General features: G+C 40.8%; 1 protein-coding gene across 1 annotated transcript; it reads right to left on the bottom strand.

Annotated features, from left to right (window-relative positions):
• ATP6V1E1 (ATPase H+ transporting V1 subunit E1) lies at positions 1-22099 on the bottom strand. Its single transcript, XM_019757232.2, has 9 exons — positions 21939-22099; positions 17479-17544; positions 15405-15514; positions 14932-14998; positions 7557-7646; positions 6836-6904; positions 4469-4563; positions 1992-2079; positions 1-566 (listed from the first exon to the last, which is right to left on the bottom strand). Exons 1-9 carry the CDS (start codon positions 21969-21971, stop codon positions 504-506), a joined length of 681 nt encoding a protein of 226 aa, XP_019612791.1. The 5' UTR covers positions 21972-22099; the 3' UTR covers positions 1-503.
• Between the last annotated feature and the right edge of the window lie 651 nt (positions 22100-22750).

Genomic DNA, 22750 nt, shown 5'->3' with positions numbered 1-22750 from the left:
TTCACATTACCTTTTGTTTTAATAAATACAGCATCATGGCTTAGATTTTCAATCACATTTACAGATAAGGAACACTTCTAGGTCCGAACAGGTAACAGAAGCTACTACGGCTGGAAGGAATGCGTGCCCCACATGCACCGGAAGCTTGAAGAGCAGAGACTTAAGGGCAGAGAAACATACACATCACCCTCTGGGCTAGAAACGTGAACCACAGGGAGCAGAAGACGCGGTGAAGTCCATGCAACTGTCACCTGATTCCTCCTCTTCGTGCTGCAAAACAACTGAGAGTTGTTCCTTATATAAGAGAGGGTAGATTTCCCAATCCTACCCAGTAAAACTTTCTCCCATTGTTTACAACTAAGCTAAGGGCGGTAGCTACAGAAGGGTATCCACTGATAAATGCAGACTGTTAGAACAGCAGAGAGGAAGCTACATAGAAAATCCTGTCTCCAAGTAACGGAAACGTCCCCGACACAGCAGTACAGGAGCTCCGCCTCCAAGGCTCAGTCCAAAAACTTCCTGTTGGCATTTGCACCAAACAAGGCTCCCCGTACTTCTGGCATCATCTGTGAAGACAGAGGATTTTTAATAAATGAGCGTTGTCAGTTGGAACTTGGGAAGAACTGCACATCCTAAATACCTGGCTGGGAAGGGAAACACAAAGCCGAGCGCACCCCGTGAGTCCTCCACTTCCCTGAGCCACTCAGCGGAAGCCGTGGTGAGAAACTCAACCGATGGCAAGTTTGGGGTTAAGACCAACTGCTTAAAAGGGACAAAGAAAAACAATTAAAAACTAAAGTCCTCACATCTAAGGCTTCCATCATAGTGGAAGGTGGGGAGAAGAGCCCGTTAACAGGATTACCTCATCATATTCTGAATCGCCTACATTCTTTCTTTCATCAAATATTTACTGAGTGCCTACTATGTGCCAAGCAGAAAAGTTATAATGCAAGTTTGTGCTGAGGTACTCGTGGCAATTGAAAAATCCTTAGGATTTAACCTCAAACTTCTAAGGCCACGCTGTGGTTACTGTGCATTTGAAATGTGGCTGGTGCTACTGAGGAACTGAATTTTCCATTTTACTTGATTTTAATTAATTCAAATATCCATTTGTAGCTAGGGGCTACTTTATTGGGCCACACAGCTCTACAGTTTAAGTTATAGCAGACAACAATCCATGTCCAGGTCCTTTAGCTTTCAGACAGGTAGCAGTACATGACGGCATCGTCACTGTGGAAAGACTAAGGCCTAGTCCCCAGGCAGCTATGAGAATAATTTAGGGGGTTTTTACCCAAATGTCTCTCCATTTTATTTTTAATGAAAGAGGTGCTGAGTTCTGTATCTCTTTTGAATCCTATTCCACACGTTTAAGGGATAATGCTCCCCATGGACTGCTTTTGACCCCTTTGTACAAACAACCTTGACTGTACTCCAATTTATGAGGTAGAGAGGATTTAAGGGGTGGAGGGTATGATGTCAAGGAGAGGATGAGGCCACCTAGTGATCCTTTTGTTACTAAAGTTGACACACCATAAAAAAAAGAGAGGGAAGCAAGGGAGCAGTAGACGCCACTACTGGGAGACGCCCAGCACTCTGAAACAACCGAATTCTCCTGCCTCCTCTCCCTAGTTTACTGGTGCGACCGTGGGAACGTTGGAAGCGCCGGCAGCCCTATGGTCATTTCTTCAGATAAATATGGACTTTAGTTTCCATCATTCTTGCTGGAGAAAGAACTTCAACAGCGTCTCCACACGCAGTAAATGTGCACATTAAAATTCTAGATGAACAAAACCCTTGTTCTGACCCCAAATCCTCCCTCATGTAAATGGTGTCACCTCAGTAAAGGCCACTAAATGCCTAATCCCCATTCAAGAAAATGTCAAAAAATGTGGAAAGAGAGCAACAAATCCCTAATACTAATGAGTGGACGTGTGTTCGCTGTATCATTTCAAAGTAATAGACCAACTAATGAGAAGTATTCCCATACTCACCTGCTGGGCTATGAGATCCAGCCGGCTTTCTAGGGTATTGGAAACCTTTATTTTACGATCCCCATTATAGATCTCAACTCCACCAGCTCTGCAAAAAATAGAGGAAATAACAATTTTTATAGATTTGAGGCAAACACACATGGCACTTTATTGCCTTAAAGGAAAGCCGTTTTGGTGTGTGGAGTGTCTAAATACTACAAGGGGCCAAGAAACATAAGCAACAAGCTTGAAGTTAATTCAGAAGTTTCTTAAGATTTAAGGCACGGATGATGATGATAACTGTCGTTTACCAACTGACTGCTATGTGCCAACTTGATTTTCTGTTATAGCACCGAATGTAATTTTGTCAGCTCCCCCCAACAAAATGAGAAGGGGGAGGATGTAGTCCCAGTTTGCAAATCTAGAGTCCTCAGCTGAATGCTTCTTCGAGGCCCAATCCTGCTAAATGCCAGGGCTACTGATAAGGCAAAGTTGTGTATCAGAAAAGGTACCACTGCAACCTTGTGGGTTCCTGCCAGAAGTCCTGCTCTAGCCATGCCTCCCTGCCATCATTCCTGTCTCCTACTTCTCCACTCAGAGGCATAAGGCAAGCAGGCCAAAGCCTATGACAGGGAGCCTCGGGGAATGGAATTCTGCTACATCGTAATTTCATTTGATCAAATATTTCTTGAAATAAGCAGGCTGAGACAAAGGCTGGGTATTTTGCAAATTTTCTGTGGAAAACTGTAATGGACTACGACCTTACTATTATTTTCTTACCTCCTCCTCCTTCCCCATTTCTGTTTCATTTATCTTTGGTTTCCCTAAACAGACTCTCTGGCTCCTAAGGGCATGGTTGGTTCTTTGCTGAAATTCGGACCCCACTGTCTGGAAGACAGTTCTTTGTCTCCGCTGGGGAGTGAGGGAGGAAAGGCCTCCAGTAAATGAGAAGAGAACGTCTCCCGCATGCCAGGCACTCGCAAAACACAAAACCCAGGGTGTTCTAGGACCCCGCCTTCCCAGGAACCCCACAGGAGTCTTGGTAGCCTCACTATTTTATAAACAAGACAGGGTTAAAGAGGTTGAAGAAAATGATGAATTTATTGAATAAAATGACAATATTTAAAAGTCCACTTGAAATCTGCACTGAAATAAGCCCACAACCCCTCATCTGCAATCTGGAAATTAAAAAGTTCTGAAAACAAAAGGATTTAATTCATGTGACACCAAAGCCTGCACTGACATCCAGTCACCTGGCAGCACACGAGTAACAAACCTACGCTTACATATTTATCCCTCAGAGTATGACTATCCCTATGTTTCCATTGGAAATATTGGCGCATTTAATTATGGGGATGACACCTCGGACCTTGTTGGGGATATTACGTAACTGTGGTAAATGTACTAACTTTTCTAAACACCGAAATGCACAACACCTGGCCCCAAAGGTTTCAGAACAGTGGTCTTGACTGAAGCCTATTATTTACCAGAGCCTGAACCAAGTATTTTCCACCCTGTCTGCTTCATCTCCACAACAGTGATTACTGGACAGGACAGTAACTGGGTACTGAGCCCCAGGAAAGTACCAGCTATTGTGTTAAGTGCTGTGTAGACATTAACTCATTTAGGCTCCCAAGAGTTCCAATAACAATAAAACCTATTATTATTATTATTAGGATAATAATAGATGTTATTATCCCAATTTACAGATGAGAAAATCAAGGCTCAGTGAGATGAAATAACTAGTCTATGACTACCTAGCTAGTACAGGGCAGAGAGAAGAATCAGACCTAAATCCAACAGTTACATTCAAGCATTTGTCACTCGCTTACAAACCTTCTCAGTTTATAAAGCATTTTCACCTGTATGCTAGTTCCATCTCTTTTCCTCACTTTATAAAACAAAATTCAAGATCTCCGATCTCATGTTACAAATGATGGATTTAGGCAACAGGTCTGACAGCTCTAAGTCTGGTGCTTTCAGCTCAGTTCTGTGTCCCTGGGTCTGCAGTGCTGGTCGGTGGTGTGCCTAGACAGACAGGTGGTGGAGAGACAACCCGCCTCCACCCTTGTCAGGAGTCCCCACTGCATGAGGTTACTAGGGAAGCTGAAGAAATGTTCTGTCATTTCCTCAGTCAGCAGAAATACCACTGCTGTTCGTGGTTCTGCATCCAAGGAACCTAGCTCTCAGTTACCCGTGACCACGCATCTTTGATAACTATTTACGGTAGAGATACTACTCCTTACTTAGCACGTGATACAGACATGTGAGATGGGGTACAGGACCGGTGCTGCTACTCTGCAGGCTGAGCTGAGACCCTGAGAAGCTCGACTTTCGAGTATGTGACCTGGCTAACAGAGGACCCACAGAGCACTGCAGGCAGAGCACAGCCACATGCTTTCCGGGAACAAAGAGGGGCGCTGGGAGAAAACTCACTTTGCGAAAGGCCCACCAGGAGAGACAGCCAGGTGTCAAAAGCAGAAACCCTCCTTACTTACATTTCCTCAGGCAGGTAGGCCTCCTGATCAATTTGGACGTCAACATCTTTTTTGGTGGCGATTTTGTACATAGGGATTGCTTTTTGCACTGCAGCCTAGAAAAACAGAAAATAATGATGGACTTTAGCAGAAACTAGGAAAGCAGGTATTCAAAAAAATCAACAAACCAGGCAAGCAAGGATATTCCTATTTATTTCAAGTAAGAGAATAGCTGCATCGCTGGTGGGAATGTAAAACGGTGCAGCCACTGTGGAAAAGACTGTGGTGATTCCTCAAACAGTTAAACACAGAGCCAGCAATTTCACATCTGGGTGCATCCAAGTAAGTAAAAGCAGAGACTCGACAGATACCTGCACACCACGTTCACAGCAGCATTATTCACAGTAGCCAAGAGGTGGAAGCAACCCAGTGTCTCGTGACGGATGAATGATAAACAAAATGTGGTGCATCTATACAATGGAATATTATTCAGCCTTAAAAAGGAAGGGAATTTTGACACGTGCTACAACACAGATGAACCCTGAGGACATTATGGTACGCACACTAAGCCAGTCACAAAAAGACAAATACTGTGTGATTCCACATATATAAGGGACCCAGAGCAGTCAAATTCAGAGACAGAAAGTAGCGTGGGGCTGTGAGGGGCTGGGTTGGGGGGGGGGGGTGTCTGTGTCTGATGGGGACAGCGTTTCAATTCAGGAAGATGAGAAAGTTCTGGAGATGGGTGGTGGTGCTGGTGGCACAACAATGCGAATGTACTTAAAGCAACTGCACATTTAAAATGGTTAACTTTGTTATGTACATTTTACCAATTTTATGAAGAAATGAGCTCACTGGGAAAAAAGCAGACTGAAGTGACTTTTTTAACTGCTATACGGCACTTAATGTGATAAAGCACAATTAGTGGAAAGTCCTACCCTGTATCCCCAAAAATAAGACCTAGCCGGACAATAAGCTCTAATGCGTCTTTTGGAGCAAAAATTAATATTAAGACCAGGTATATTATATTAATTATATTATATTATTTAAGACAGGGTCTTATATTAATTTTTCCTCTAAAAGACGCATTAGAGCCGATTGTCTGGCTAGGTCTTATTTTCGGGGAAACAGTATCTTTGAACAATATTGTGCACACTCTGGAACAAATGTAAAAAATATTTTCTTGAAGGAGCTTTACTATTTTTCTGACACTATTACTAGTTGAACAGATTTATATGCATATATTCAACTCCCCCTGCCCCGCAAACCTTACACAGCAGCGCTCTGCAGAGCTAGCCAGTCATGCTCGCCACTGGATGCCTCACTTGGTTTCAAGGAGAAACCTGCTTGACACGTAGCCATACGGTCGTGTCATCCAGAAGAGGCCAGCTGGCAGCGTGGACCTGACTCCACAGCAGGATTATCATGCTGGTGAATTCTCTGTATGTCTAGCTCTCTGTTGCTCAGGTTTGTAAATGAGGCTGTCAGCACAAACATGGATCCACATTCCTGACACGGTTTATAAACCGGAACCACAATTTACTAACGTATCGTGCAGATTAAGGGGAATGAACACCTAAGTAATCCAGCTGGCACGTTTTCCTTCCTAGGAGACAAGTTATTTGGGGAGACAAATTATAATAAGAATAGAAATATATTATGTGTTGCAAATGTATTAATTTATAAGAAATGTGATTGCCAAGGGACTAAGCACTCACATCCTTGCCAGAAAGCAAGCTACATGGAGGAATTTTAATCTGAAGAACAACTCGATGCCACAGAACCAAGCTAGGGGTCCAGTCTGTGACTTGAGGCTGCCAGCCTCAGGCGCCTTCAGTCCAGAGTGCCCACCTGCTACTGCAACCTTTATGTACCTGCCCCGGGGCCAGCTCTACAACAGGGCACCTTCTGCCTCGGCCAGGACATAGAGGGAGGGGGCACCTCAATAACTGCCCTGGGATGACAGCTATGTCCTCACTGACGACCCCCCTATGGCTGGTCCCTGGTACCCACGCTCTGTCTCCAGGTGCAGAGTATATGAGGTTAGAGCCAAGCCTGCTGGCCTGAGAGCAGCTGCCTCACTGAGATGGTCTTGCCTATCTTTGCTCCAGTCCGGTAGGTGCTGCCTCGGTTATCGCATTTGCAGAAGATTAGGGTTTTACAAAGTATCCAGAAAGGGAGGAGGCTACTAGCTCAGATGGTAACTTGGCCTCCTTAAGAAAAGAACTTAGAGGCTGAGGTCACTTCAATGATTATCTACAATGTGTTAACACTCCTCTAATTCCTACGGTGAGCTGTCACCTATCAGAGCACGTGTTTCAACCCTACCTTCCTCATCTTTAAAATAAATAAATAAATAAATAGAGATTTCTTCTCTCAGCTCTTTACCTTTACCAGAGGGAAATCCTGTTTCCGGCAACGGACAATCATCCGTGGCTCCAACAACTGGTACAAACCCTACATGACATAATAAGATGCAATTAGTCGGAAATGCAAACTACAAAAGAAAGCAACGGCAAAATGGAATGTTTTCATGATTCTTCCATCTAATTTGGAAAAAATATCCCCTTATAAATTCCGCCAAGACAGCATATATGAGAACATGGAGACAAGATCTTGGTATCACAGATCAGATAACTATACCCAGTGTTCTGGTGGTAGAAATAAAATTGACATGGGAGTCATATCTTACATCAACTAACTGAGGACAGATATTACTAATTAGCATAAGTAAAACAAGGATTCAGAGCTGGGCAGGAAAGAGTTAAAATGTATACAGCCTTTGGTCTGAACCCAAATACCTAAAGCAAGTATTTTGATGGTGAAATCAAACTAGGGAAGCTAATTTAAAGCTTTAAAAGTTAAAGCTGAAGGTTGCAAGCGAACGTGACCCCTGACTTATAAAGAATGAATAAGACAATGTCAAAGCTCTGTAAGCCTAGAAGTCTCCAACCCCATAGACATGCAGTACAGTTCTGTTAGACAAGGAAAAGAGTGAAAGGGAAAAAGCTAACATGAGAAAACAGGAAAAACCGAGCTGGCCTCTAACGTGTGGTCAATGGGCAAGAACCGGAGCGGTGACTGTAGTAGGCCTGGCCTACAAGGGTACCTGAAGGACCAGTCCGTCCAGCAGCACTTGGTACCTGGTTGTCTCCTTTACCACCTTGCCGAGTCTCTGTTTTGCTTCATTTAGCAGGTCCTACAATGAGTGGAAAAGAAAGCAGTTACCTGCACATCTGGGCAGTCAGTGCAAAACCAACCCGTTGTGAGGCTGGGACAGGCTTCTGTCGCTGCTGCACATCTGACTGCTGTTTTCATCCAACACATTTTCTGAGATCAGGATAAACAGAAGCTATGCCAAGGACAGTGCTACGAGGAAGCAGGAAGCACCACCGTGGCCCCCAGGGAAATCATATCTAGCAGAATGGTCCCGATTATCAGTCAGGTCAGAAACCTACACAACTAACACAGAATGATTTATGATACTGACTTGAAAAGCAAGCTATTAAGACAGTTATACAAGATGATTCCATTTGTCTTATTAAAAAAGAACAGATAATGTCTGGATAAAGATCACAGTACCAATAATGAGTTATCTGCAAATCCTCCATTTACTTCAGGGAGGCTGAATTATCAATGACTTTAATACTTTATGCTAATTTGAAAGGTAAATTATGATCAATAATGTTACAAACCACTAACATCCTAGTGACACTCTTTGATTCTAAATTTAAACAACTTTCTGGTTATAATCTGGCTCCCTGTGCAGCTTTTCCAAGGAGGTACGTGTTACTTACTGTTGTTGGCATGTCAGTTTATGTATTAGTATTTTATGAGTTTGCAACAGCATTTTCTGTCCACGTGAACCTAACTGTCTCTAAAGAGTCTGAAAACATAGGATTCCAGTACTGGGAAACAGGAAACCAAAGGCTGGCTCTGATGTCAACGTCAAAGTCACGTCTACGGGGGCTCCTCTGGCCTGAAGAGTCAGCAGGCATCCCTCCCAGGGGTCTCTAGTTCACCTCTCTTTAAACCACACCACCAGAAATCTCTACTTCAAGACCAATCAATTTAAATGTGAGTTTTTCATTTCCCTTAAAAAAAAAAAATACACACTTCTATTATCCTAGTCATTTTACCTAGCTTATCTAGTTCTACATAAGCTTCAGGTATATGTTGGTATAAAATGGGAACATTTTATAGGAAACGGAAGGTTCAAAGGGGTTAAAAAATTTGCCCACCAAACAGAAATTCAAACCTCAAAGGGATTTCAAAGCTCTTACACCTGGTGTGCACCTGGGCAGGCAAGGAAGAAGGATAAATTGAGAAAAATAACTAAAAGACTATGCAACTGAGACCAAATTTGGTAGCAAAACAACTTGACTATTTCCTTTTCATTTTTTACCCTACTTCCGTATTTTTCACCTTCCTTCTACCTTTTGTCGTTTCCTTTTCTATCCAACTGCTTGATAACTTCCCTACCTTTCATAATTTCTTACCCTATGGATAAAGCTAGAAATGCTTTAAAATAGCCACATCCATTTAGAGCACAGGTGTGCTTTTCTGTACGTGTAATCGTGCTTGTTCTTTCATCACCTCTCTATGCCGCTTACTTACTGTGGTTTGCTAAACTGTAAACTACTGGATGGCAAGAAGTCAGACTGCAAAGGGCTAAGAAAAAAGTGTCTCTAGAATTAAAATTACCTAAGTGTTTATTTCCACAAAACTCTCATTATACATTAGACAAATTAAAGCTCTGGCTGTCTATGGAATTCAAGTTGCACGCTCCAGAATGCCTGTACTTTACACCTGTTCCAGAGGATCAAACACTGAGAGTTCCCAGAGCCCAGCTTAAGAGGCCGTACACACTGCCTTCAGTTCCTCACTGCACACACACCCGCTTCCACTCGGGCCATTCCAGTCTGGCTTTCTGTCCTAATCAATCCAATGAAATCACGCAGGCAAACGTCGGAAAGGATACCCTGACGTCAAATCCGAAAATCACTATGCTCTTTGCTTGCACTGATTCCTTGAAGCATTAGATGCTACATTAAATTACCATTTTGTTCTTTGAGTTTTTCGTTCCCTTGGCTTCTCCTTATTCTCCCAGAACAAAACTGCTTTCCCCCAGGTTTCCTTAGAAATCTCTTTATTTCTTGCACGTTACATTCGATGCCTCTCAATCTGTTTACTTGCCCCTCTTCCCTTCTAATTCTACACACTCACAACCTTGGCGACCTTATCTGAAGTCAGAGCCCCACTTGGAACCATGTGTGGTTCACATATGTCCCAACCTTTCTCCTAAGCCCAACTCCAAGGCTTATCATCACCCCTCGCCGGCTCCTCATCCTGTATCTCTAACCTTCAGCTACCCGGTTGCAGAACCCTGTAACCCTTAAGTCATTCTTGAGCCCTGCTTTCCACTCACTCATCACAACCTGCAGGTCACCAAGTCCCACAGACTCTTACCTTTGTAGTATCTCTGGGATGAGGGTCCTGCCTTTTCTTCATCATTTTGCTGCTACTGTGGTTTAGGCCTTTCTACTTCTAGACTTAAAAGTTCAGCCATACCTGGGAGCATCTGAGACCTTACTCCCCAGCATGTCATTAGTTTAGCTCAAATAAACTCTTACAAAAGTTTAAAAAAACACCAAGTTAAGCCATAACCTCCTGGTTATGTGGTCCCCACTGTCACCATTTCTCTTTCTCTAACACAAATTTAAGCCTAGAGGACTTTTTGGTGCCGTTCCCAGGCCACCTTACTCTGAGCCGCTTTTTAAAATGCTGATTCCTGACAACAAACGAAAAGTCTCTGGAAATGGGGTTGAGAGTCTGTACTTTAATCAGTTCCTCCAGGTGATTTTTATGCCCATGAAAGTTTGAGAACTCGCCAAGGATAAATTCCTTACACTTCAGCAGGCATTCCAGGCTCTCTCTCTCTCTCTTTTTAACTCTTTTTCGGAGGCGGCACTTTTTCCCTTCCAGGCTCTTTTAATTGAACACGAGTGTCTCTCAGGCCTCACCTCCTACCACTCCCCACTCTACCAAGCTACTTCCATTTCCTGCATGTACTGCCAAATGAAGGCCTGTTTTTTATTCATGTTGTTCTCTCCATCCTGTCTCCCAGCTGCTGACTAATTTTTTAAGGTCATGCTCAAAAGGTTGTACAGGCACACCTCGTTTTATCATATTGCAGTATTTACAAACTTAAGGCAAAACTCTTCACCAGCAAAAAGATTACAACTCGCTTTATTGAGATACTCGCTTTAAAGCAGTGGTTGGGAAGCTAACCCACAGTTATCTCCGAGACCTGCCTGTACACACACTCTCTAGTCTGGACCCCATTAGACTGCAGACCTGTACAGAGCTCAGCAAGAACGAGACAAGCATAAGTACACTCTGAAGTTCAAACTGCTTACTGCCTCAAGGGAACCCACCTCAATTCTGAAATGAAAACAGAGGAATGAAAACTAAAAGATCAAATTAGTGTTTAACACAGAGAATTTTGTGATGATTTCAGAGGTAAGCAGACTCGGACTACTCTGGGGTCTATTACATTTGGGAAAGGTATATGGTATGACACAGAACTGCCAATTTGTGTTTCAAAGTTATAAAATGTAATCTTTTTCCTCTAGCACATCTCTGGAAGAAAATGATGGATAACGGTATTTTGAAAAACTATCCAAAAAAAAAAAAAAAAAAAAACACCCCACAAAAAGAGCATGAATAACAACAACAAAAAAACTATCCAAAGTTGAATCTTTTCCAATTATAAAAGTAAAACATGTTCATTCCGTACAACTGCACTTTTTTTTTTCTTCCAAAGTCACAAAGTCATTGTTTATGATGGCCCATAGTCCTGCCAAAGTTTTACTGGGCTACCTATTATTTATGCAAGACTAAGTAAACAGAAGATTACACACAGTGCCACGTACTAAGATGGTGAAGTCCAAATGAGTTAGTGGCCCATAAAAGGAGTGTCTAGCACAGACTAAGGAGGCAGGAATTTTGGCTCACAACTGTACTTTCTATATCCTCTCCCTCAAAAATCTGAAAATCACTGTATATGACGAGAGATGTTACTATAAAGGAAAACAATTGTGTGACTATTCTGAAGAGAGGTGAAAAACGTTGAGAAGCACTGGTATTGAACAACTAAAAAATATAGAAAAAAAAAAGAAAAACAAACACCCAGATTTTTGTTATATTTTAAAAAAAACACAACTCATACTCAACCTACTAGGATATCAAATTCACGAAGGCAGGACTTGATTTTACTTTGTCTCTAGTACTTAGTCATGCTTGCCACTTAGTAAGGATTCATGTACCGTGTTTCCCCCAAAACAAGACGAGCTGGACCATCATCTCTAATGTGTCTTTTGGAGCAAAATATTTTAATATAAGACTGGGTCTTGATATGGTATGATATGATATGATATAATACCTGGTCTTATATTAAAATATATAATAATTTAATATATTATATATATGATATATAATATAAAATATATAACTTAATATATTATATTAAAATTTATAATATAAAATAATATAATATAAATACTGGGTCTTATATTAATTTTTGCTCCAAAAGACACATTAGAACTGATGGTCCGGCTAGGTCTTATTTTGGGGGAAACACAGTATTTGATAAGTGAATGATCAGAATTTTCTTATCCATGACACCTAAAATTTCCTTCATGGAGCCACACTAGTAATTCTTTATATATTTAAAAGGATTTAAAGCAGTTTCCAAGAACATATTCAACAAAAAATTTAAATTAATTTTTTAAAAGTTAGAAAAAATTACTAACAAAATATAAAAAAACAGATGAAAAATATCAGATGAAAGAAAAAATAAAAATAAAAAATCATTAAAAGTAAAGTCTAATCTACTAAACCACTGGGTTATTTACATCTGGCTACAAAACCTAAGATACCACCAGACAGTGTGCCAACAGAAAACGTCATCAAAAGTCCTTTCCACTTTTAATATCACTGCTCTTCAAAAACGCAGCATAGGACGGACGGGTGGCTCAGTTTAAGATTAGAGCGCGAGTTCTGGGCAACAAGGTTGCCGGTTCGATTCCCACATGGGCCAGTAGGCTGTGCCCTCCACACCTAGAATGAAGACAACGAGCTGCCACTGAGCTCCTGGGCGGCCGGATGGCTCGATTAGAGCGCGAGCTCTCAACCACACACAAGGTTGCCGGTTTGACTCCCACAAGGGATGGTGGGCTATGCCCCCTGCAACTAAGATTGAGCAACAGCAACTGGACATGGAGCTGATGGGTCCTGGGAAAAACACACTGTTCCCCAATAAAGTCCTGTTCCTCTTACCCAATAAAATCTTGGGGGGAAAAAAAAAGCAGCATAACTGGTTAAGATGATGACATTTAACAGTATGTGTTATAACCCTTGGTACTCAAATTTAGGAATGCTGCTGAGACATTTAAACTATATGCCTATAAACTCCTGAATTGTATAAATAATAGCATATACACAAGTAGCTGTCACAGTTGTCATTTTTGAATCTGGGCATAAATATCAAAGCAGCAACTTTTGGTCAAGGGGCTTTCTCGGCACTGGCACCAACAAGCTGGGAGACTATTTCAACTCCCCAGGCCTATTATGAGATGGAACGAGTACCACTGGAGATGGGGTGGGGAAAGGAGCTAACATCCCTTAAAGACTGTACGCCATGTTAAGCTAGAGGCTTTAAGTGCGTTCTCATTTGATCCTCATAAGAACCCTCTGAATCAAGTATCATAATTAATATACTAACGAGGAAATTGAGGGTCAAAAATCAAATTAACATGGCAGAGCTGAAATTTAAAGTGAAAGCTGACCCTCTTAAACTCAAGTTTTTCCACAAAAAAACTACATTCCCTAAGCCCATAATATTACTCTAAGAGCAGCTTATATGAGGTCAATCAACTCAGGTTGCTAAAAGAATCTGAACCCCCTGGAAGGAAATCAACTGATTACTGGAGTTCAGCATTTTAGTGAAGACACTTGGTAACAGTTGTTCTGAGACATTAACATTTTGCAGTCAACAGTTCCCCAACAGCTCTCTAGTCCTTTTATAGTTTATAAAGGATGAACTATTCATACATGGCAAAATAAATCAGCAACAGATTGTCTATGTTCCCATGTTCCTAAAATTTAAAAACACTCAAATTTGAAGTATTAAAAAAAGAAACTGAAGTATTATGTGTCCTGAATATAAGTCCCTTACACTTCACATCCTGACAAGACATTTCTAGCTGGAGGTTTCTTGGCTCCTCAAATATGTCCAAAAGTGAGCTAGTTACATTTTTCTTAAAACAGCTTGTCCTTCCTTCTACCTTCCCATTTTTGTAAATGGAACCACGATTCTTCTAGCCAGGTCTGAAATTGAGTACTTAGCATTGAACTTGGAAAAGGAGTCAATCAGTAGTCAATGTCTGAAACATCTTCCTGTAAAATGTGTCAACACTGACACATGCCAAATTCTTCTAAGAATCGACATCTTATATTAGTTTGTTTCTTTAATCATCTAAGAATATGGTGTATTTTCCATTTATGCAAGTTTTATATTTTCAGTTTCATAATTTTTTCATATGGGTCTTATTCATTTACATTCCCAATAATTTAATAATTTTTGTAGCTATTATAAAAAGATTTTTTTATTTTACTTGCTAACGGTTATTGTTGGCATACAGAAAATAAAAGCTATTAATTTCTGTATGTTCTCTTTGTAGCCAGTTACCATTTGAACTAGTTAGTAGTTATTGTTTTTTGGATATTGTATTTTCTCAGTTGACGATCGTATCTGCAAAACTGGTAATTGTTTCTTGCTTTCCAATATTTACATAATTCTTATTTCTCCATTTTATAAGGAATCTAGGGCCTCTGTAGTAACAATGAATACCAGTGGAAGCAGCAGGCATCCTTGTTTAGTTCCTGAATATAATTCAAATACCTCTAGGCTTGCTCATCTAAGTGGGATGTTTCTGCAGGTTTCTGCCTTCTTCCTAGGATGACGAGGGTCTTCTCGTGTCTCACCGTTTCCCTGTTAAATTCAGCCTACACAATCATACATGAACCTTATCTGTGATAATCCCCACGCAATAACATAAAAACTTCAGTGGTTTTCTATTGAAAACAGGCAAAGCTCTTTGGCCTGCACTCATGGCCCCTGTACCAGCGCCAACCTACCTTTCTGGCCTCCTTAATGCCTATCATCACCCTTATAGAGTCCACCGATGATGTGCTAATACGATCCAGCAGTCTATGAGCTGTTAGATCACAGGGTTCTTGAGATAGAGCAAGTATCTTATTCATTTTCGTATTTGTTATAATACCCAGCACGATGACTTCCTGACCAAATGTTCTCTAAAAATCATTCAACTCCTTAATTAGCTAATGTTAACTAGTGAATTCTCTATAATAGGAAAGTATATATTTTATGATTTTGTAACTAATAGGGGTTAATTACTCACCGTAATAAGGTCATCTCTCGCTCTGAGGACTTTGAGCCTTGCTTGATTCATCAAATTGGACATCTGACTGAAAAAGGTATGAAAAAATAGTATCAGTACAACATAGAAAACAAGAACTGTAGAAAAAGAAATATATTGCTTCCTATGTATGTACAAATAATTCTTTGTACATACCCCAAAGAGAACGCCACTAAAATATTTAGTAGTTTCTACCAACTTACTTTCAAAGGCAAGAAAATATTTATTAAGTGCTTACCAAGTGATATGAAATATACCAGTTACCCAATGTAATCTTTTCATGATCCTGTGAGGCTTCCGTATTCACAAATGAGGAAAGAGAAGCAACTTCCCCAAAGTCAGATCCACTTATGACCTGAACCCATGTCTGCTCCACTCCAAAGCACTGGCTCTGTCTTCTTGTCCCAGTGACTTTGTAAAGCTTCCTTAGTGTAAAACTGTAAGGACCTACTTACATTTTCTTCTGTTGCTCTATCTGCTTTTCTTTCTTCTCGTAGTACTCCATAATCTTCAGTCTCTGGGTTTGCACAAGACGACCTTTTTCAATGTTGAACTCTTCTTCTGCCTATCAGGGAATTAATTAATTCATGACACCAGATTTTGACAGTTTTATTTTAAGCAGCTGGTCACCACAGGTACTTGAATATAATCACCTTATTCCATATCTAAAACAGGAAATTAATTATGATTCATCCTCAAAGATTACTTAAAATTTATTCAAAAGGACATAATCAGGTAGAATATTCTGTATGTGAAAAAAATTATTATATATTCTAAATTTAATCCACTTCTTACTAGAAGGCTAATGTAAAGAACACCGAATTGGGAGTTTAGAACATCTGGGTACTTCCTAAAGAACTTTTGTGTATATAAACAATGTGTAACTAGAAATATCTTTAATTTCTAAATGCTCACTATCACCTTTGTGATGACAGCTTTCATGTATACCTTATATACTTCTACACTATTGTTTTGCAACAATGCAAATTAATAAAAAAGCAAAATACTATACCCTCCCCTAATCAACTATCACAATTAGTCAGAGATGCTAAATGTCTGAAAGCTAGATTCCATGAGAAAATTAACCCATCCATTATTTTCTGTTTTTTGGTTTTTTTTAAATTGCTATTATTTTTTCTTTTTTATATAATGTTTTAATATTTCAGTTTGGAAAATTTTAGATTTACATTAAAGTTGCACAAATATTACAAACTGTACCTTCACCCAATTTCTCCATTTTTAAACATCTTACATGCATGACTTATCAAAACTAAGAAACTAACACTGACACATTACAATTAACCAACGTCCATACATTATTCAGCTTGCCTTGTTGCTACCTAATGTCTTTTTCTGTTCCAAAATATCCAGGATACATTTTATTTGGTCATTGTGTCTCCTTTTATCTCCTCTGATCTCTGACGGTTTATTTAGTCTTTCCTGTTTTTCATGACCTTGACAGTTTTGAAGAGTACTGATATTTTGTAGAATGTCCCTATGTCCCTTAATTTGGGTTTGTCAGGTGTTTTTTTTTTCCTTAGTAACTAGGCCAGTGTTACGGGTTCTGGGGAAGAATACCAGAAGTGAAGTATCCTCACCCTGCCCGAGTTCAGGGTAACCTGCTGAATTACCCACATTGCTGGTGACACTGTCTTGGAGAATTTGGTTAAGTCATAGTTTCCCACTGGGAAGTTACTATTCTTATCTTTTCCATACTCTACAGTTGTTTATTAAGTTCAGCCCACACTCAGGTGAGGACGGTGGTTAGGCAGAGGATTGAAGCTTCAAGTTCTTGATGAGGGAAGTTATCTACATCAGTTATTTGGAATTCTCCTCTAAGGAAGATGTGTCTCTTCTCCCCCCATCCATTATGTTTTTTGTTTTTTTTCAGGACTTTATTGGGGAACAGTGTGTACTTCCAGAACTTTTTTTTTTTTTTTCCCCAAGTCAAGCTGTTGTCCTTTCAATCTTATTTGTGGAGGGCGCAGCTCAGCTCCAGGATCAGTTGCCGTTGTTAGTTGCAGGGGGCGCAGCCAATCATCCCTTGGGGGAGTCGAACCGGCAACCTTGTGGTTGAGGATGCGCTCCAACCAACTGAGCCATCCGGGAGCCCAGCGGCAGCTCAGCTCAAGGTGCCGTGTTCAATCTTAGTTGCAGGGGGCGGAGCCCACCATCCCTTGCAGGACTCAAGGAATTGAACCGGCAACCTTGTGGTTGAGAGCCCACTGGCCCATGTGGGAATCGAACCAGCAGCCTTCGGAGTTAGGAGCACGGAGCTCCAACCACCTGAGCCACTGGGCCGGCCCCCATCCATTATGTTTTTATTCCTACCATAAAATTTTAGGACACTTACTGACAATCAGAATGTTTAGAAAGAAAAATTTATTTTTAATGTTAAAGACAAGAGATATTCTTATTAGTCCTATGCAAATGCAATGTATTGTTAAATAATTTTACTAATTACTATGTAGCAAAGCAAAACAATATGAAACTTTGATGACTTCTTAAACCTAGAAAATTGAATCTTACTTTTGCATCTATTTCTTCTGCTTTTTCATTGGCTTCTTGTTCAATAAAAGCCATCATATGCTTAATCTATAAGGGAAAAAAAAGATTATTTTATTTTTAAATATAACAAGAGAACAAAATATCTTGTCTGATTCATTCAACAATCAACCATTTATTGAATGTATATTACGTGCCAGTCAGTGTGTACAAGGATAAATTAGCTTCTGTCCTTGGGGAACTTACAATCTGGAATTTGCTCCAGCAAATGGACCATGAGTAAATAGGGCATTATCCTACTCTCAAGGAACTTGGGGACTATGGGACAGGGAGGACTGAATATATATCCCCCTCCACTTCATACCCCCTGCAGCCAGCTCTTCTGTCTTCTCCATCCCTAATAAAATATTATCAAAGAGCTACCGATATTTACTCTTTGAACTTTCTTACCTCCTACTTCCCACACACTTCAATCTGACTTCTACCCCTTCCACTCCACCGAAATTACTCTCATAAAATGACAACAGTCTCCTTGCCCTTAAATCTTGGCCTTTCTTACTTGATCTTTCAACATCTCTTGATAAGTTGACCACCCTCCTTTCTTAAATAAGCCCTTCCCTTTGCTTCCATGACTTCCTTGTTCTCCTTCTCAAGTCTCCTTTGGGACCATACTTTTCTTTCTCTGCCTCCCAGACAGCATTTTTGGATACCCTTATTTAGTAACCTAAATTCAACACATTAAATAATGAACTGCGTGCTAATCACTCCTACCCACCTCCTACTTTGACCTGTCTTGAGGGTTAGCCCCAACACCCAACTCAGACTCTTCCTTGTATCTTAGTCCTCACACGCAATCACTCACCCAGCCCTATCAGCTCTCTCCTAATAGTTCTTTAATTTGTACACCTCTCCATCTTCAGCCACAACTCTCATCCTTGCTATGACCTTTCAGCTGAATTACTTCAACAGCTCCCAAATTTGTGCCCTTGCTTTCTCAAACTTGTTACCTCTAATCAACATTCAACCAGGGAGATCCTTTTAAAATGCCTCTCATTATGCATCACACTCCCCACTCGTATGATAAAGTGCAGACTTTAGAAGGTACAGAACCTGGTCACAGCTTACCTTTCCAGTACCATTTGAAATAACCTTCACCCCTGGCCACTCTTCAGACTCTTAGCTCCTGTCATATAGTAGTCCCCACTTATCTGCAGTTTCCTCTTCCCCAGTTACAGTTACTCGTGGTCCAAAATTATTAAATGGGAAATTTCAGAAATAAACAATTCATCAGTTTTAAATTGTGCGCCGTAATGAAATCTCATGCCGTCCCGCTCCATCCTGCCCAGGACGTGAATTATCCCTTTGTCCAGGGTATCCATGCAGTTAGTCACTTAGTAGTGGTCTTGGTCATCACTGTCACGGTATCGCAGTGTTTGTGGTCACGTGACCCCTCTTTTACTTAATAGCGGCCCCTAAGCGCAATAGTAGTGATGCTGACATTCAGATATGCCAAAGAGAAGCCGTATAGTGCTTCCTTTATAAGTGAAAAGGTGAAAGTTATTGACTTACTAAGGCATTTTATCATCTCACACATCACAGAGGTGAGTACAGTACAAGATGTTTTGAGAGACCATATTCACTCACTTTTATGACAGCATATTGTTATAATTGTTCTACTTTATTATTGTTGTTGTTAATCTCTTACTGTGCCTAATTTATAAATTAAACTTTATCATAGGTATGTACGTATAGAAAAAACATATATAGAATTCAGTACCATCAGCAGTTTCAGGCATGCACTGGGGTTGTCAGAACATATCCGCTGAGGATAAGGGGGACTGCTGTTTACTGCAGTTTACTTCAGTTTTTCAGTTCCTTGAGTTCACCATTCTCTGTCAACTTCCAAGATTTCAAACATGCTCTTCCTTTGCGCTAGCAGCAACCTTCCTCCTCCTCCTCACCTGGTTAACTTCTCAAGCCTCAGCTAGCGTAACGGTCATCTCCTTTGGAAAATCTTTCCTGAGCTTGCCACCTGTGTGCATCTAAGGCGCTCTGTACCCCTGTACTTGAACGCATATTCATAATTGCTTTTTTACTTTCCATATCCTCAACTAAACTATAAGGCTAGGAACTTGTTTTAGACCTCTGACTACAATCGGAGAGTAAGTCCACCAAAGTCTTCTGAAAGGAGCGTGGGGTGACTGATCCAATTTATACTCGTAAAGGAGTATTGTCTCCAGGAGCAGATGGAAAATATACCCAAGTGAATATACAAGCAACACAGCTAATCAAACTCATTGGTAGTTTCATTTCATAGGGGCTCTACCTGAAAAAAAAAATAATTTAAAAAAAAAGCAGCTGATTAAAAAAATGTAGGTAGGACCTCTAGGTTATTAATTCATTTTACTAACTCTCTCACTTAAAGTCTGGAATTTTAAAAGTAGTTTAACTAAATATAGTAATCAAAACAGGTGTTTATAAATACTACAAGGCACATTTGGCCTCTACGGGTGAAGCCTGATTCAAGCCTGCATTATCTGCCTTATCACTCAAGCTGGACTGTCTGCTACCAGATTTGACAGCCTAGAGCAAATGGTACTAATTTTAACCCAGGTCCGAGAAGCCTGTTTACAGTCAACATGATCATATTCTGTCTTTAAGAGTTCCGAACAAGAGAAACAGTCAACCCCTTAAGGACATTTAACTCCACCCCGAAAGAAGAAAAATCTGGCCTTTAAAAAATACTTTTCTTCTTCCTGCTAACCCAGTAATATAAGTTTTTTTGGAGTCAGGCAGATTCCTTTGAAAATCTGATGAAATAAATGACCATACTCCCCTACAAAAATGCAAATATATACAAGTATTTTAATATAATAGGGTGGAAGTCAGGAAATCTAGGATTTATTAAGTACCTACTATGTGCTTAGCACTTTGCCTATTCACAGCTGAAAACACACTGCCCTCCAGGAGCTCACGGTAGTGTGTACAGGGGTGCAAATAACAGGTAAGATTTCTTCATTCTTTCAGTTTTACAGAAAGAAAAAATGGTTTTGGTCTAGATTCCAAGGAAATGCACTACTTTACCTTTACAATGCATTTTCTGGGGAAGCCTTAGTGTTCAATACATGATAACAAGGGGGGAGGATAAAGGAACAAGAGGAATAAGAGAACTGGTACTAATGATTGGACAGACTAGTAGAGTCTGGAGGGCATTGTACTTTCCCACTGCATCACATTTTACCTACAGAAAAAATTAGAAGCAGCAGTGATAAATGTTCAAAAAGCCCACTGTTCTGTAAGAACACTGCAAGATTTCTTAAGCTTCTCCATAGATGCTATTTTTGTTACCCATTTTTACTTTGTGATTAGCACAAGAACCACTGAAATCATGAAACACTCCATTGTTCTTAGTGTGCATTAAGTTAAAAATACAATGCCAAGGCATTTTCAAGGAAATGGAAATACCCGAGGAAAAAACATCGTATTGCTCATCTAAGAAGATTCACAAGCCAGTGAGTGAGCGTTAGTCAGAGAATTTTCCTAGTTACTTCAAATAGTAGACTTAGTTCTCTAAATTATGTAGAGATTAAATTGCAGCTTTAAACTTCCTTCTCTGAAAACCTGATTGGCAACATAACTACTAAATGCAATGGCCCTGGTTTCGGAATATCTGTTGGCAGGACGAATGAAACCACTTATTGTCATGTTATAGGCATTTCAATGTCACAATATTCTACTAAGAGATTTTTGCATTATAACATTCCGAATGCCTACAAATTTGAAAGTACGGCTTGTTTTAAAAAACAAAAGTTTCCCAGGACTGATTATACAGTTGCAAAATTGATGATGTTCATTCACAACTTAACAATTTTCCCCATAAACCCCAACTCATCCACTTTGTGCCAAACACTGTTAGGTGCTGGGGCTCATAAATGTAAGAAAAAGTGTTCTGCATTTGACAAATATTAATGTACAGACTAGTGGGAGACCAACCATATAGGTCATTATGATAGAGCCTCCTCCAAGATGAAGATTAACAGTTCAAAAAGTGAATGACCTCAAAACACTGGAAGTGGCTCTCTCCCATCAGCATTCTTTCAGCGCACTGTGAACCCTTCCCTCAGGGTTAAAAATCAAGTGATGAGGCTGTTTTCAAGCCCGGTTTTCAACGCTCTGCTCTACCAAGCACAGCAACCACCCAGGGAAAACAGGGACAGCCGTTGGGGGAGCCAAAGGGCCAGCGCGTTCAAGGAGGCGACGCGCAGCCTCGAGCCGAAGTCAAAGGAGCTATGGGGCGAATCCCGGGTCAGCAAGACTCCTTCCTGCAAACAGACCACCAGGATCCGGGGACTTGGGGTAATGGACCCTCCTCCGGCATCTGGGCTGCCCAAGGCCCGCGCCCTCCCTGAGCTAGGCTCCAGCCCATCACCCCGGGACTGGCGCCGCAGCTTCGCGAGACCCAACCCCAACCGCACCCTTCTCACCTGCTTTTGCACGTCGGCATCGCTGAGAGCCATGGCGAAAGCGATGCTAGGCGGTGGGCACCTCGAGTTTAGGATTGAGGAAGACGGTGGAAGGACGGGGAAAGGAAAAGCCAGCGCAGGGTATGCTTTCCTTTGCTTTAATAACCCCAGGTTCCGGTTCCTGCCAGGTGACCGCGCAGCCCAGACACGTGAGCTTTCTCAGCCAGTGGGAAGAGAGCGGGCCCCGTTAAGTCCCGCCCCAGCCCGCCCTTCCCTGGTTGGGCGCATGCGCTAGCGGCCCGTCCCCAGTCGTTTCAGATCACAGGTTCCGTATTTCTTCGTGTTGTTTTCCTCCAGTTTTGGTTCCACTCAGTAAAATAGAGGGAAGATCAGGAGTTCTGATCAGGTTTTTCCAACTTTACAACCTTTGCAGTTTTTTTTTAATTTAACTATTTACTTAATGCAAAACCAGAATTTAGTATTTTATTTTCCTGGTCTTAATGGAAACTCAACAATAATTTATTAAGAGACTTTATTTTTAGAAGTTTTAGATTTACAGAAAAATTAAGCAGATAGAGCAGAGAGTTTTCATATACCTTTCTCCCCTTCACGGTTTCCCGTTATTTTTTATTTTTTTTATACTGAAAAATTTTATATTTAGAATTAGCCAGTGGGACTCAGTTTAGATGATCCCAACTTTGTTGGCAACACCCAAAGCATCATAGGTGCCTGTCGAATATATGCCTTCTCTCCATCAGGCCTGATCAGGGTGTTGACCTTGGTCACGTCAATGTCACTGAGCTCCTTCACAGCCTGTTTGATCCAGTGTTTGC

The sequence above is a fragment of the Rhinolophus sinicus genome, linkage group LG02 (assembly GCF_036562045.2).
Source record: "Rhinolophus sinicus isolate RSC01 linkage group LG02, ASM3656204v1, whole genome shotgun sequence".
In the NCBI taxonomy this organism is placed as follows: domain Eukaryota; kingdom Metazoa; phylum Chordata; class Mammalia; order Chiroptera; family Rhinolophidae; genus Rhinolophus; species Rhinolophus sinicus.
Note: the sequence above shows the minus strand (reverse complement) of the source record. Positions and strands in the feature narration are given on the sequence as shown.

What these genes read in the sequence shown, in the direction of transcription:
- ATP6V1E1 (XM_019757232.2), bottom strand. Translation starts at nt 21,971, where the DNA reads ATGGCTCTCAGCGATGCCGACGTGCAAAAGCAG. An exon ending in ATAGAGCAACAGAAGAAAAT is followed by an intron (nt 14,999 to 15,404) that starts GTAAGTAGGTCC and finishes TACCTTTTTCAG; the next exon opens with TCAGATGTCCAATTTGATGA. An exon ending in TGGACGGACTGGTCCTTCAG is followed by an intron (nt 6,905 to 7,556) that starts GTACCCTTGTAG and finishes TATGTCATGTAG; the next exon opens with GGTTTGTACCAGTTGTTGGA.